The sequence below is a fragment of the Anser brachyrhynchus genome (assembly GCF_964034855.1).
Source record: "Anser brachyrhynchus genome assembly, chromosome: 1".
In the NCBI taxonomy this organism is placed as follows: Eukaryota; Metazoa; Chordata; class Aves; order Anseriformes; family Anatidae; genus Anser; species Anser brachyrhynchus.
In genome coordinates, this window is record NC_137694.1 from 141415555 (window position 1) to 141431036 (window position 15482).

General features: G+C 41.9%; 1 protein-coding gene across 4 annotated transcripts in view; it reads right to left on the minus strand.

Annotated features, from left to right (window-relative positions):
• Window positions 1–15482, minus strand: part of GABRA5 (gamma-aminobutyric acid type A receptor subunit alpha5) — a 57753-nt gene that overhangs the window by 27860 nt on the left and 14411 nt on the right. For all 4 annotated transcript variants that reach the window (XM_080593156.1, XM_080593157.1, XM_080593158.1 and 1 more), the window contains one exon: window positions 1573–1655. In XM_080593156.1, the coding sequence (XP_080449282.1) occupies window positions 1573–1655 (83 nt within the window). The remainder of the gene's footprint in view (window positions 1–1572; window positions 1656–15482) is intronic.

Consider the following 15482-nt stretch of genomic DNA (forward strand, 5'->3'; position numbering starts at 1 on the left):
TGTCCCTATGTATTTGCTTACTGCAGAGACCACCAGTATGGACTAACACGGGCCAAACGGCTCCATGCCAGACACTGTGGAAGAAGTTAAAGATAACCTGCAATAGCTTATAAAATTTACTCTGCAATTGTCTACTGAGTGTAGCACATAGCATGAACTGAAACAGTATTCAGCCTTCCCATGCCTAAAATAAGACTTTTCAGTATTTTTCCTGTGGGTTAAAATTACCAGAACAGTAAAGAACATGTAATATCAGGAAGGACATCTTATTTTTCTTTGTTTTTCCTCTCATTTTTTCCCAGTAGACTTTGTTTAACCCTACATACAAATAATCACACTTTCTGTGCATTGCTTTTCCATTTTTAAGTTTGGAATGAAATGCATGGTTTGCCTATGTATATATTTTTTTACGTTGGATGTAAAGGAGTATGAGGTCTCTGGATCTGTATTGGCGTTGAAATAAGTTAAAGTCGCCGAGGTAAACAGACACACTTGAACTTGCAGTGACCTTGCAAAATATTGGTGGCTGTTCAGACAAAACTGGATTGCAAGATGGAAGGGAAATCAGTTCATCTTAAGTTTGGTAATTTGCTAATCATTACTGTAAACAGTGTTTTTACTTCTTAGTATGATCACAAGACAATGCATAGCCAGTATTAAACCAGTGCAGATACAGAAGATAAAGGCAAAGCTTAATCTTGGTAGGATTAGTGACTCTAAATTGATATGACTGAAAAAAACATTGAAAAATGCTGAAGCTAGGTAGCTTCAGGGACAAGCAAAATGCCTTGCCTGGTAATTTTCAAAAGTCTTTAGAGACACTGATTGCACCTGGAACCTCTGATTTGATTACTGAAATAAAAAATGCCTACTGTAGTAGCCTCATCTGTACTTTAATTAAGAGCTTTGTATTTAAATATAACCATCTGATCCCCTGAGGTTATTTTTAAAGTAAGCTTCTGGCAAGGCACCAGTGTGGTAGATTAGAGGCTTGGAATTGAGGGAAAATCATCGTTCAGCATACAGTTTAGAATAATGTGTACATATATACAAGTATATACAAAATCATGTAATAAGATACAGGTCTGGATTTATTAAAGCCAAATGGAGAGATATTTCTTCTTTTAATGTTCTTGTTCTCTTTTAATATATGCAACGTACATATTGCACCACAGTCTGATTCATGTAAACACCATAACGGCACAATCAATCTGATATTTTCCATTGAAAGCTGCATTTTTTTTCAACAAACACAAAAACTACAGCCATCAACTTAGCTGTCTGCATCTACTACTCCATCTCACGCCAGCCACTGCATGTGGTATGGGTACATCAGCTCGCAGTTTACCAGGAAGCACACCAGCATGAGCTGAACAGCAGCAGTGACAGATGAAGCACACTCATGGCAAGCGAGCAGTGGGAAGCAGTGGGGGTGGCAGACTGGGGGTGCCAAGGAGCAGTCTTAAAAGGGGAGGGTGAAGGAAGGGTAAAAGACTCGTACAAGACACTGCAGAACATGAAAAGCCAGGTAGCAAGGGATTTTTCTGTATCTTATTTGAGGAAAGAACTTACAGCTTCCAAATTTTAATGGGCAAGCGTGTGCATCCATGGGGAAATCTTCAAGCTGCATGGGACACTCAGCAGAGATGGTCAATCTGTGAGGAAGGAAAAGAAAACCCGTCATTTTTTATCGGCACCTTCCCTTTAGGCCCTTTGCGTGTGAGTGCTGACACAAGCAAGCTTTTCCTGATGGCTCCTGGTTCCTGCTGAAAGCACAGCTGCCCCCTGCTAACCCGAACAGGAGATAAACCAGGCCGAGAACGGTGCTTGTGGGCCTTATCTAGTGTCGCTCAGCCTCACGGACCGGTTTTTGTTTATGCAGGCGGTTTCAGTAAGATCATCTTTTCTTATTTGTACGTGCAGGAACTCCTGTGCTGGAGCTTCTGCCACAGACCTCATTCTTATCTGCTTTGTGTAGGTACTGCCACGAAACCAGGAGTCTGACTCCTGAGTAAAGCACTGTCACGGACACAAAGAAACACTGACTTCTCCTATCGTAGCCACTGAAAAGGGCCTAGTAATTTAGTTCACCTTCCTCTACCCCGAATTCTCCACATACAAAAGGGGAAATACTGCCTGCCTTCTACAAAGCACGTTTGAACAAATGAAAAGTACTGTATACAAAATAAGCATTACTATATTTGTATGACAGACTGTAACAGCATCTCCCAATCTCCAAATATCTTTTTTTTTCTAAGTGAAAAAAAATCTGCCTGGCTATGTGCTTACTGCTGTGTATTGCCATAGTGAAATGAATGTTCTGGGTACTCCCACCAAGATAAGCATATAGTACTGGAGTTAGTTTCTGCGCAAATCATGTGGTATGGGGGCAGTCCACTTCGGTTTCAACATCCTGTGAAGTACTGTCAGGAAAACATGACTGGGCCATTTACCCCAGCATATTGCCTGGGGAAACAATTTTGTCCCAGACTGCCCTGACACTATGTGGGAACTCTTGAGCTATAGTGGACATACGGGAAGGAGAGGAAAAACCCTTAGAAAAAGCAGACACATCCCATGGATGTTCTGTCTGATAGGCAGATCAAGCTGAATGCAAATAAAAGTCTGAGGTAAATTTCTGAGCACTGCAATATATCAGTTATACTGATACCAAATACATCAACAGAGCCAAAGCTGAGTTTACTAGGTGTATGCAGCACATAGCACAATGAGAATCTATTTTTAATTAGGCCATTTTGATATTTTCTTGGTACAAATGGTTTGCTTGGGATGGTGAAGACACAAATCTCATTTTACATTATGAACACCCATATGCCTTTCTCACTTAACGCAGCTATCCCATCTCAGAGGCGACAGAGCAGAGACAAAGCATCAAGGACTGCCTTGTGCAGGGGTAACGCAGGGCTCTGCTGGAGGGGAGCCCTGGCTCCTCACCAAGCTGCCTCCCCGTGGGACAAATCTCTGCAAAGAAATCCACAACACCCTGCTACCAGCACGTAAAAGTACCCTTTCCTATCACAGTAGAGTCATGTAGCCAGCCTGCCCAGCTATATGCACTCAGTGCTACCACACCGAAGTGTGTACTCTTGCTATGAGAACTCCTATCCAAAAGGACCATAAAGTGTGACAATCTGTCTGTGTACAGATGGCACGGCGCTTAGACAGTCCAATTCAATACAACACAATGATGCCTTACTGGGGCACTCAGGCTACATGGACAATAAATTGGGGGAAACAGCTCCACTCACTGCCAACATACAGAAATTCTGGATCTTTACCAACAGCTGGAAATGACAAAATAAGTGCACAGAAATGTAATAGTATTGTTGGGGATCATATTATGAGGATGATCTGGGAAACAGGGAGGGAAAAAGGCAAAATGCAAACAGTAATAGAAGATGATATAAAGATAATAAACCATATAAAGCAAAAAATGTCCAGCTCAGAACAGAGATAATGTATCATTTTGTAAGAACAGACAGGAAGTCTACACTATAGAAAAGAAGTAAGTGAAGCCTGAGATACCTGCCCTTAGGCAAACCTGCTCTTGGAATATATTTTTATAAAGGAAATTTCAAAATCACTAAAATATGGAGTTGTCTGCAGAGGAGACTACCCTTGGGCACCAGAGCGAGCAAAGCCAGTCACTGAGAGTGCTACATGGATGAATTTACCTATCTGGTGCTAGCAGCATCCTGTCCAGAACCTGCATGCTTTTCATAAAAATTACTTTAACAGGTACCTGAAAGGCAGCCTTCAACCCTTCCTGTGCATTGCTATATCTTCTGTATTAAGTATTGCAAATTTAATTTGCTTGATAAGTTCAGAAACCTTGCTCCAAGAGCCACAATAAAGCTGACGTTTTACTGCACTGTCTCTTTTTCTACCAATGATTCTAGTATGTTGTTTCATAGAATCACAGAATGGTTTGGGTTGGAAGGGACCTTAAAGATTGCCCAGTTCCAACCCTGCCATGGGCAGGGACACCTCCCACCAGACCAGGTTGCTCAAAGCCCCATCCAGACTGGCCTTGAATACCTCAAGGCTGCAGCTTCACAACACTTTAATACACAATACTTCTCATCTGCAAACGTCAAAGGAAGCGATCCCTATATCCATGTTACCAACAGAGCAGCTGTGGAATCAGGAAGCTAAGTGAAGGGAGATTCAATTCAGAATCATGAATAAGACCTTCTGTTTCATCTGAATGTCCTATACATTACAACTTGCTGCCTGTATCTCTAGAAAAAAAAAAAGAAAAAAAAAACAAAAAACCTCTTACGTGTAAAGAGGAGGACTGTCGACATTCCTGAACTGTAATTTTGGATAAGTGAAGATGAGGTGCACAGAGAATGTGACCTGGAACAGGCTGCCCTGGGAGGTTGTGGAGTCTCCTTCTCTGGAAATACTCAAGGCCCATCTGGACGCCTACCTGGGCACCCTGCTCTAGGGAACCTTCTTTGACAGGGGGGTTGGACCCGATGATCTTTTGAGGTCCCTTCCAACCCCTACAATTCTGTGATTCTGTGATTCTAGTGGAATTCAATTACCCCACAGCCCAATAAATAAATAAATAAATTTCTGCCTGTATTAAATGAAGGGGTATCAACTACAGATGGAAGGCACTTTACTGCCAGAACTTGTCTCAGAAGCTGCAATATGTCTCAGGTACCAGTGCTATTCTTGTGCCCTCTCTGAATTCCCCATCCCCCAAAAGGTAGCACGTCCTTTAGGATGACACCTGGTGCTATCCCCTGGGTCTAGCCCAGGTGTAAGGAGAAACGAGTTTAGCAGCTGCAAATGCACTAGGCTACAGCCTTTCCTTTCATTGCATGGATTCTCTGAAAGATGGAGTTCCTTTCGCTGGTTATCTCTGATATCTGCATGTTTCTTTCCCTTTCCCATGTCTCCATCCTAGGGCCACTCCGAATCTGGCCATCTTGAGCAAATGAGCTGGTTATACCCCTTATGTGCTAGTCCTAGGAGCAAGCAGCTGAGCCTCTTATGTAACTTTAAAATGCTTGGTGAACACTCCCCTGGCTACCTCTTACACAGTGTGCACTACCTGATGCTGATGCAGGGTCTTGTAAAGGGGAACACAACAGAAACCTTGACTGTGCATTCTGATATATTGCATAAACGTCACCACCCTAAATTTCTGCACAGCACTCTGCATCTAAGGGTAGTCATTTTTCATTAAAGTGTGAGGACCTGAAAAACAGCACCACTGCTTGACTGTGGTCAAAATTGACTCTTGGTTCAAAGAGACTGGATTTTCTACTGCATGCAGGAAAAAAGAAGCAGCACAGCAGCCATCTCTTATGGTGTCAGGACTGGAAGCATGGGTCACTGCATAAAGATTTGCTCTTAAGTGCAGAGTACGAAGTACAAATTCAGATCATAGCTCCAGGAGTCACAAAGAAATTGGTGTCTGGGTCTTCTCCTTCAAATATCAGCTGGGGTGATATTTGCACGCTTCTTTTAGCATTGCGTCACAGGTTAGGTACCCTTTGCATATCCCATCTTACACAGCTTATTACAATACAGCTACTCCCAGCTTGCAGCTATTGTAGGAAGAGAAAGGAGGTCCTGGCATGCAAATATAAAACAGACTTTGTATAATCCGTTTGACATGGTCACTCCAGAATGACCTTACTGTGCACAGTTACCTGAGCTAGAGACAATCTCCAAACCATGGTTTTTCTGTCACAGTATAAGCACTGTTCAAACTGCGGTCCTTTCAAACAGAAGCATTTAAAAGCTTCCCTCCTCCACTATCATTCTGTCTTAATAAAAGCTCTATGGGATTAGTTTCACTCAAACAGAGTTTTTGACAAGATTATAAGTAGCTGTTAAAGGTCCATTACAATGGGAGGATGAAACCCTGATTTTACTGAAGTTAAAGGTAAAATTCTCCCTGACATCAATGGGCCTGATATTCACCCAAAATATGTAAGAAACCCTGATTACAGCTGCTGATTTATTATTAACTACAAAATTTCACTTTCATAATGCTCCAAGTACTTACACTGCTATTCAAAAGGTAATCGTTCAGCAAAACCCTATAGCATACCTTTATTACCTGAGAAAAAAAGTTGTCTACAAATTATTTCACATATTATTCATAATTGTAAATGAAAGTTTCATCAAGCCTATATTATGTATTGCCTTTACTTTAAGAACATAAAATGATCACCGATGTTCTGTTTCAACGAAGCACACTTTAGATGCATAAAATGAATATCCTTCTAAGAAATATAGCAAGACTTCACAGCAAGACATCTTCAGTCCATAAAAGTCACCTTCAAACATTTCTTCTAGAGAATTAAGCATGCTGACTCTTTCATGAGGCTATTCCTTTTTAACAGGCGAGGGAAGAAGGAGGTGTGCAATGAGAGAATAAATGCAGATGGTTGGGACCCAGTCACCCACTGGGTGTGCTACAAGGAGAGACAGGAGTTCCTTGGCAGAAGTCTTGGAGGCACAAGGCACCCTGTCCCTCGAGACACTTTTACAGGGCACTTCAGGGCTCTCCTCACTGATCTTGCAGTTGCCCGAGGCGGGCTGAAGGGCACAGTGCAGGTATTAAGGGATGGGGAGAAGAAGGACGGAGAAATTTCAGGGATGTTGCCACATATTTCTCTCAATGCAAGGAGCATCTACTCCTACTCTTGGAAAAAGAGTTGGGAGATTGAGCAAAGCTGTCATGTCTCTGGCTCCCTGGAAGTGTAGAAAACACTTTCTGGAGTATTATCTGCAGCTGCCAGGCTGCAGAGTTGACTGGTGAGGGCAGTCACCTGCTTGGAGAGCTAGCAGACAACCATGGCAACCTGCTTTTTCTTATCAGCTACTAGGTCTAGTATGCAAACAAACAAAAAATAAATAGAGAGATTTAGGGGGAGAAAGCAGAAAGACAGAGTCACCAGTGGCTTTCAGAAGTAGTTAAAGCAAGTGTTAAATAACTGAAGAGTTACTGATGAAGGTGATGCGTGGGAGTTGCGTCTTGTTGGCTCAAGGGTAATGGAGTCAGGGCGATATGAGGCTCTCCTGCCTGCCTGCCCTAGCCCCCAGACCAACTCAGTCTTCTGAGTTCCTTGCTTTTGTGCACTGCCCTTGCGTCCAATTAAAGGAAGCATTTTAATGCTTTGCTTTGGCCCTGCCTGTGCTGGCAACCGTTTACTATTGTGGGGCTCAGGCCCGAATGGATGCAGAGGAGCCAAAGCGCCCTTCCCATCATGAAGCTAGCCACAACCATTTTCCTTAGAAAAGGCAAAATGTTTACTTGAAACCCACCTCAGAACTACCTCAGCATCTCCCAGGAATGCCAAAACAGAATTAGGCGGATTCAGCCTTACCCAAGACACACCCCACTCAAAACAGCTGGCTGGTTCTCTGCAAAGAGAGACTTGACTGTTGGGACAGACTCTTTTGCTGGAGGATCTAACTCCAGAAGATTCCCCAGGTGCCTACTCTAATGGGACCTCAGCAGAACAGTTCATGCCTTGGTGGCACCTCTGGTACACACCCTTGTTCACTCACATGGATAACAGAAAAAAAGTCTTTTTTTTTTTTTTTTTTTTTTAACTGAATGCATTGCTAAGTTTGTGAAATTACTCATGTAGCCTTGACTCAGAATGCATCTACTCACTCCATTCTCCCACTGGGAATGGGAACACTTTTATAACCAAACTGTTATTCCTTTCAAAGGGTTTTAAAACAAGATTTGTTTCAGACCCCAGCAGAGTACACGTGTAGTCCAGGGACCTGATGCCTCCCTATATTCCTTAAGTAAATGCATACATGTGCTAATATGAGCATCTATATCTCTATACATAGAACCATCATGGTTCTGAAGGACTTCCCTTAAAAAAAAACTGTGGATGTGGATGATGGTAGGATACCTAACACAGTAAACAAGCATTGGGACATGGATACACATTCAGTTCTGGTACTGATGGCTGTAGGGGTCATCCTGAAACTTACCATTGGCTGGGTGACCTGTCTGCAGCACGGTTCAGGGGGAGAGAACTGATTGCTCTCAGTATTTCAAACACTACCATGCTGACAGAGCTCCATCATCGTGTTGGATAAGTGGCCAAAGGAGGATTCAAAGCCTTGTTCTGCCCCTCTTTGTGGGACATGGAGGCAGTTCTTATTTATAATGCTGTTTGTACGCTCACTTCCTTGGGATCACCATGTAAAATGACCACAGAACAGAAATTAAAGCATTGAGCTGGAGTGAGGAGATCTGCAGAAACTTCAGTCTTGGCTTATTTCTCTTTCTTAATCACTCTGCCAAGATACTACCCTTTCCCAACTTTTCTGTGTTGCAGAAATGTATTATGTTTATGTGACACTGAAATGTACTTTGGAAATGCCAAAGAGCACAGTCTATGGAAGACTAAGAACTCCAATTACCGATGTTTTTCTGAGTTGTGAATTCAGAGGCATGGTGTACTTGGCAGCAAAACTCATTTTAAGTGAACCAAATCCTTAGCATAGCTTATGCAGAAGTGCGAGAACAAGTCTTTAATTGTCTACATTAACTGTGCTGAAGATTAGGTTATCCTGAGATGGTCTGAGGTGGATGGGATTGATCTCAAAAACTGTGCCATTACAGGAATGACATCCCTGAACACAGAATACCTTGACACATCCCAAGCACACTCATTGGTGGGGGCAAGGAGAGATGTTCGGCCTCTACACACAGGACGTACTTAGAAAGGTAATGAAACAAGCCATAGGGCGCTTAAATTATCTGATTTTGATGGTGATTTGGGAAGATACAGAAAGAACTGTGCGGATCGTGGGAAGATATAGATTTTTATTGTTGGGATTGGTCTATTCTCCCACGTGCCTGGTGATAGGATGAGGGGGAATGGGCTAAAGTTGCGCCAGGGGAGGTTTATGTTGGATATTAGGAAGAACTTCTTTACGGAAAGGGTTGTTAGGCATTGGAATGGGCTGCCCAGGGAAGTGGTTGAGTCACCATCCCTGGAGGTATTTAAAAGACGTTTAGATGTAGAGTTTAGTGATATGGTTTAGTGGAGGACTTGTTAGTGTTAGGTCAGAGGTTGGACTAGATGATCTTGAAGGTCTCTTCCAACCTAAATGATTCCGTGAATCACATTTCCAACTCCTGGCAAAAGTTTATAGTAGGGGTAATACCTTTTCATTTTACAGTATTTAATCAATATGGATAAAAACAATGAATGGAGCATTGAATTTATGCTTATGTATCCTTGCCATGCAAGTCCAAGAGCAAAATAACTCTCTCTGAAATAAATTTATTTTTATCAGATTAACTGGTGCAGTCAAAAAAACCCAAGCTTTTGGGCAGTTAAGACCTTCTTTAGGTTCTCTGCCTACAAACCTTACTTTCCTAGAGAAACTTTAGACCAATATGGCTATACCATAAATGCTATACACAAAATGCATAGTGCAGTATCACATCTAGTTGATAGTTTCATTTAAAAGTCTCTCCAAGTGCTTCTCCTTTCTGGTCCCTTATACATGATGAATACTCCTTGACACCCAATGAAGACAGCCTTCAAATCTCTCCCCTTTAGTGTCTTCTATTTTTACTTAATTCTTTAATTAAAAAAAAAAAATCTAGCTGGTACTAGCAATACCAATAGCTCATGCCATTTTTGATATAGGTAAAATGGGAAACAACATCTCAACCAACCCACACTTCACTATACTGTGCCACATATTGTCCCAAGTCCACACGTTACATGTCTCTACCATGATCACCTAACCAGCATGGCCCTTTGGTGGCATGTTCAGCCATGTGCCAACTGCAAGAAATATAATTGTTCTCACAGCGTGGTGTAAGGCTGAACTACGGGCTTCTCTTTAGCTCACAAGAGAAGACCATCCCAGCTGTTGGCAGAACCAGCCAGTGACAGCAGTGTCCGGCGTCACACAAGGGGTCGCCTGAACCTTGCTTTCAGTGGGAGAAGACCGAAGTACACGAGCAACAAGGGAGCGCAGAAAGCTCCAGGCTCCAGCACATGCCATAGGAAATGGAGGCTAAGGACTGTGATGGATGCAGCACAATGCACCTGCCCTCCAGTTTTGATGCTGCCAATTAAACAATTTGATCAGCGCAGATTTTCTGACTGGCCAAAGGGGCTTTTGTTCCTCCATTTCTATCTGTCAATATGGCACACATCCCCCCCTTGGATGAGCGCCATTTGGCTGCACAGCCATCCTTCCTCCCAGTTCATACAGCCTTTAAATTTGTACAGATAGGCACAAAACCACATGCAGAATTTCCTATAGAACAAAAAAAAATAATTAAAGTAAAATGGATTTAGAAAGTAATAAGGGGTGGGGGGAACCAGATGGACAGTACCAGCTTGGACTCTTACATCAAGACTGGGATGCACATGGTAGGATGGGTAGAAGGGTTTTTCGTTTGGCAGCCCTAAACACAAAGCTGAAATCCTTGATTATTTTTCATGGTTCGGATGAACGATCTAGAGTTCCAAAACATTACATTACAGTTTCCTTTCAGCAACACACATTTAACCCCAGGCTCCTCTTATTCACTTCACATTTCTACGTCCACCTCCCAGGCCCCTCTCATCAAGATCTCCTGCCTTCTGAGTATGTTCCTCCACACTTCTGTGTGAAAGGGGCACACATCAAGTGATTTGATGATCTGCTCTTTCGCGTGGAAACACGTGATCTTTACCCTGCTCCTTCACACAGAAGCACATGCATATGCATGTACACATACACCACAGTAAAAGGCCAGCTCAGTGACACCTTCAGAAGTGACAGTAAAGCAAGAGCAGATAAAATGGGTAAAAGACATAATTCTACCATGTTCCAGCATTGGACTTTGCAAATGTAGAGATGGCATTTTGAGTTTTATTGATGATGCAATCAATTTGCATAGTTAATGTTTTTAAGATGCACAGCTAGTGGCAAAAACATAGTAGGTGTTTATTATTTTGACTGAAGAGTGTTTCTTTATTTTCCTGACCTTTTAGATGAATCTCTAAGCCAGAACACAGCATTTTTACATGGACAAGACATGTGACAAGTTAATTAGCCACTGAAGAGAAGACTGTGGAGCAATCAGACATCGTTATGAAGTCTGAACTGAGCTTTCTAAATAACCCAGGGTGTTATCTCCCATTCTGGTCTCCGAGTTTCCTAGCTCAAATTCCTGACAGGAGTATACAAAGGGAAGGCCACCCTTACTTGCAGAAATTCCTCCTAGGTTTTTACATTGGTTGTAGTGCATATAATGGACACAATCTCTGGATTTTAGCTAGAACCTGGTGAAAAAGAGTTGCTTCGTAATTTAGAGCAACTGGATAGAAACAACAGTTTGGAAAAATTTGAATTATATAAATATGACAGTAAGATATATATTTGTGTATATATATAAATTTTAGTTTAACAGTAGCGAACAGAGTAGTCCGGCTGAACAACATCATAAGATATGTTAACATTATAAGACCTCTTAGAAAGTAGCTGAGATCTCCAAAGGCAATGTCTTAAGAGCAGGCAACTTGCTGCCAGTGCTACAGACTACTGGTTAAATGGTTAAATGACAGACAAACCATATGTATTTCTTCATCCAGACTGCCATACCAGGACACTTTCCTGTAGAAAGACCTGAAGAAGGCAAGTGGAAAGGAAAGGAATGGGACAACAAAGACTATTCCTACCCAAAAAGAAACTAGGAACCAGCCCATTGCATGACTTTACTCCACTATACATGTTAGCAATTTGATGAAACCTTTAGAGAAGGGCAAATTACCATGAATTTCCTACAGTGTAATAACATGCTTGTGTTATAACATGTTTTAGGAGTAAATTCTCATTCCACCATAATGTGTTCATCTGCTCACATGTTTCTGAAGCATGTTAAAGCAGCATGTTAGACCTCAGATGCCTACACCGCAGCCTGTATCACTTCCCATTTATTTCCGAGTGACCATCAGTAACAAGTGTTCTCCTTAAAATCCTTCCACACCCATTTCCTGCAAAACCATATCCCATGCAAGCCTTCAAATGCATCTTCTTGATCCCCAGCTCTTGGCTCAGACATGGGTTCCTGACCCGCACCAGCACCTAGCTAGCCTCTGGCATCCCTCACCACACAGCCCTTTCCTCACCAACAAAATTCTTACCTAATAGACACCACAAAGGTTCTTCCCTTCATCAAAACTACCAAAGGCAGGATTGCAATTTATAGGGGTTTCTTTTAGTCTTCCTACGATGCATTGTATTCCCTCCTACACCCACCTAGACAAAAGTGGAGCAGTGAACTTAATTTAAGTGCGCTCACAAGTGCTGCATTTACACAGCCTTGGGTTTTATGTTGCACTGAAAGGAAACTGTGAAAGTCCTCCACAACACTGCTGGAGGGCCAGCTGCTACCTAGAACATTCCACAGCCTTTAGTGGCTTGCACACCAGCAATCTCCAGTCTACATGAGTATGGGGGTGGAAAACCCCTATGGAAGTAAGTAAATGGGATAGGATTCGTGTGACTAATCGTTTACACCAATTGCAACAGTAGCATCCCTAGGTTCCTCTTTCTGCCATTGTGAAAAAAAATAACAGGAACCCCCTTAAGCATAAGTGGAGAGAAATAAGCATCCTTCATACTGAAGTAGACACCTACAATAATGCAGACAACCAACTTCTTAAAATATTCCCTCCCTTGAACTGGGAGCAATTATGAGCCGAGAGGCTCAGCTGCAGCCATCAGCGTTACAGATGAATGAAATTAGCTGAGGTGAATCCCACCCATACGGCCTGGTGTACTCCACCACTGTGTATTACAGATCACTCATTGGCAGGCTACTGTTTCAGCACAAGCATAAATGTACTTCAGGGGATGGTATTTCCAATTAGGCAGATGAAGATTTTAATTTCAGTTTAAGTGAACCGACTAGGGAGTTCACTGCAATGTTTTGCTCCCCTGGTGATAAAAATAAATAGAGTAGCCAAAACAATTCTTCAACATCTAAGAGGTACTTCTGAAGCCCTGAACAGAACCTGGGACATGTCCACACGTTTGGGCAGAGAGAGAGTCACCAATGCAGCTGTGCTTTCCTGCTAGCAGCAGCAAACGGTACTTGGCCTAGTTCATTTTTATAAAATGGGAACATGACTGAAATTGTACCGTCTCGCCCCAACAGAAAGATAGGTCTGCGTCGGTGCTCAGAGCAGAGCTGAAACTAAAGTTGGATCTTTTGTAACCCCTCAAAGTCCAGCCAAACATCTCCCTCATCCAAAGATGGGCTGGCCCTGGTTTGGGTTTTGTCTTTTAATCAATTTTACCCTTGCTGTGAGAGTTCCTGTCTTTGTGATGGAGATCTCTGCAGGGCTCTGCCCACTTTTATTACCAGCAGAATAGGCTATTGTCATGCACTCCACATAGGGACTATATTTGGGCAGGTAATAATTGCCGTTTTTGAATGTATTACACCACAGTCTCCTCTGATGCCTTTCCCTCCATGTGGGTAATTCCAGCTCTGGATTTTTCAAAACAACAAATCTCAGTTCCTTAAAGGACAACTTTTGAGAAATGGGGCAACATGCAATAAAATCAAGAGAAACTGGAACTGATAGGCCTGGTGTTAAAACAAGAATCCTGCTAATACGCTGCCCTCAGGGAAGGACCCTTCACTTTGTATATCCCTATTTTCTCTTGCTCTGTCAAAATCTGAATTGATGAAAAGCAGCTGAGAGTCCTTGGCACCACAGCAGTTTTTCACCACTCTGTAAGATGCAGCCCAAAGTGAAAGAAATTATTAATTTTTTTTTCTTCCAGCTTCAGGCTTTTTGAAGCTTGAATATGAAAGAAGAGGCAGCAAGTCTTTAACACGGTGAAAGGAAATGTGTGTTTGTATGGTTTGACAGCTCCTAATTAGTTTTGTAATATTTATACAATGCCCAAAGCATTGCCAGATCCTTTTCTGTAAAAATAAATGGATGCATAAATGAAATCTTCCCTCTGAAATGAGAACAACACACACAAATTGAACAGAAATGTTCTCATCTAGATAGCTGGCTGATTGAAAATTAACATCTCTTTTTAAAGTGTAAATTTGCTGGTCACTCCTCACTCAGGGCCACGCAAGCAAATCTGCATCTGGGAAAGGGCGCCTTCTGGCACTGTCAGCACTTGCATACCCACACATTTCTCATAGAATAATTTTCCTTTAAAAAACAACAACAACAAAAAAAAAAACAACAACAAAAAAAGAACAAGCAAACAAAACCTGGCTTTCCCAGTGGAAGCCTTGAAAATATCACTGAGTCTTCAAGTTAATTGGCTTTATTGTCAATAGCTCTACAGTCTGAAATGGCTATCTTGCTAATGAAGTGTTTCATATAGGAGCAGACCGTGTGCTAACATGCACCCAGAACACATGTACACTTGCATGTGCAATTTTAACGCTCAGTGCTAATGTAAGAAACAGTATTTCCAGCGTAGTGAAGCCTGTGAAACGTTTTCAGAGCACCCAGCAGCGTGGTGATGCTGCCATCAAGTGGACGGCCGATCTACACTTTGCGGAACTGTAAATGTCTTCCATGAATGAACTGTAAAGATAACTGTATTTTGGGCCTGTGCGAAAGATTTTGGAGTTTCTTAACAATGTACTGACAAACGTCTTCAGCTCCCAAGCTGATACAAGATGTGCTTGCAGGTTAATGCTGCAGGTTTAACTGTAAACACTCTCAGATTCTCTGGCAACCTTCAGTTGCCATAATAATATGGGGGAAATTTGTGCTTCACATATATGACCAGGTGATATATAAAATCCCAAATTCCAGCAGATGTCTGGCTACCCAGAGGTAGGAAAGGTGGTATAGGGGTCCCTTCAAAATGTGATGACACAAAAAGATTGGTCAGTACATATAAGCTGTGAGAAAACCATCCAAAACAAAAGTTCAGGTACGGTCCAAAAGTCTAGCTCTTGAGCGTGCTCTACCTCATATATTTTCTGGCAGTAAAGGCAGTCTGGTAGCACTTTTCCAGCACTCTACAGCAAAGTTTATCAAAGCTTTTATCTTTATATAGATATTCCCCATTGAGTAAAAAAAGGCTGCTCACTGAGACATTTGAGTTCTATTAGCCTGAACAGGCTACTTGAATCACTGTCCTTGAAATAGAGTAGTTTTAAGGAACAAATGAGCTTTATGCTTTTTACAGCATTTATTTCTTAACTAAGATATACCAAATATTTTTAAGTATTTGAAGGGAAAAAAAATCTTTTTTTTCCCTCCATTTACAAAGATATTTCTATACAGATAGGTGAAATATGAAGCACATTTACTAGTGCTTTTTACCACAACGCTATTACTGAAAATAAATAAATAAATAATAAAAATGGAGCTGCAGACAATGCTCCCCTCTAGGGGCAGAAAAGGAATTTGCAACACTCACTTCAGCAGCGTATCATTTGTAAACCACATTAGCGA